Source organism: Entamoeba invadens, assembly GCF_000330505.1.
Source record: "Entamoeba invadens IP1 unplaced genomic scaffold scaff_1105074726371, whole genome shotgun sequence".
NCBI classification, from domain to species: domain Eukaryota; phylum Evosea; order Mastigamoebida; family Endamoebidae; genus Entamoeba; species Entamoeba invadens.
Window position 1 is genome coordinate 79,829 of NW_004443643.1, and position 1,601 is coordinate 81,429.

General features: G+C 30.2%; 1 protein-coding gene across 1 annotated transcript; it reads right to left on the minus strand.

The window, feature by feature from the left end:
• Positions 1-262: 262 nt before the first annotated feature.
• Positions 263-1,174, minus strand: EIN_264120 (hypothetical protein; the record flags this gene model as incomplete). Its single annotated transcript, XM_004259691.1, has 1 exon — positions 263-1,174. One exon carries the CDS (start codon positions 1,172-1,174, stop codon positions 263-265), a length of 912 nt encoding a protein of 303 aa, XP_004259739.1.
• Between the last annotated feature and the right edge of the window lie 427 nt (positions 1,175-1,601).

Here is a 1,601-nt window from a genome sequence, read left to right on the forward strand (position 1 = left end):
TTGTAGATCACAAAGGTTATGATTTTAACACTTTAAATAACATTGAACAAAATTCAAAAGGTCTAAAAATCGGGAAATCTTGAGTTTATTAAATAAATTTCCGTTTTTTAGAGTTTATACTTTTTGCATAAACAATACACAAGCCAAAAAAGGATAATCATCAAAAATTGGAATAATATCCCAGTAAAAACAGGCCAAAACAAAAATAAGTGTGTTATTTTAAGTGTTAAGCAACAATATTTGAATAATTGGGACATAAAAATTAATCCAAAAGTCTCAAGTTATAGTCGCAGCATTTTCTTGACAAGTCACATTTACAGGCATACTCGCATTGTTCCTTTGAGTCTTCCCCACAACACTCAACGTTTTCGTCTGAACATGTGTGACAATCGAAGTTCATCCATTGACAACAGAAGATATACAAAGGGGTGCATACACACATTCCATCACCCAACAAGCAATTGCACAGAAAACACCACTTCTCTTTACAACAACCGCAGTCCCAGACATAGTGGTATACATCGCTATATCTATTTCGATTTCCACAACACCCACATGTCACACACCCAACACCCTCTGCACACTTTTGGTTGCACTCTCCATATGTACAATAAGTGCAACATATCAAATTGAAGAAGAACACAATAACAGCAACAAACGGTTTTAATAAACACACACAAGACTCCACAAAACACTCGCATAAGATGTCAAAAAAGAAGAAAACATAATCCCACACATTATCATATGTAAAGTGCTCTTGCGAACAATTCTCACAACACGTGTGTTTGCAATTACAACAAAAAATAAGGCGAAAAGGAACACAGCAGTATTTGCTGTAAAATGGACATTCACAGGTGTCGTCGTAATAATCACAATTGCAGCAATTGCAATTAAGAAAACAATGACAACAAGTCACATCACACCAAAAACACGAAAAGAAATCGCAAATGCACGTACAGCGGTATATTGAATCACACAAACCGTCACAACAGAATTTCCACATAAATTTGAATGTTATTAAAATGTTTTGCAAAAAGGTCAAACAAAGGTTATTTGAAGATCTGGAAAGGTTGTCGTTAAGAGTAATGTCTATGTCCGGCCCGTGGACTTCTGGGATATTGCCAAAATTGTCCACTTCATTGTCGTCGATGATCGCCATTCCTTGAAAATCCATTCGATTAATTTAAATGTTTTTTAATAGTGGAATTTAAAAATCTATTTAATTATTGTTAATTATAATTAAAAGTAAAGATTTATTATAATTATTGTTACAGTTGAGTATGGTTTTTTTATTATATTTAATTAATATATAAATTATTATGAAAAACATGATTTTGGTTTGTTATTGAATTTCTGTTTGTTATGTTAATTAAATTGTTTACCATTTTCTTTAATTATGATAGAATTATTATTTTAAGCATTTAAATATATTAATGAAACTATTGATATTTCATTTATTATAAAATATTGCAGTTGCATAAGTAATATGATATATATAAAAGTATGAACTTACAGAATGGTTACTTATATTTCGAGACTAGTGATAATTAGTAAAAATTAATACAAAATTATATAATTAATGTATTAGTATTTCAGTATAA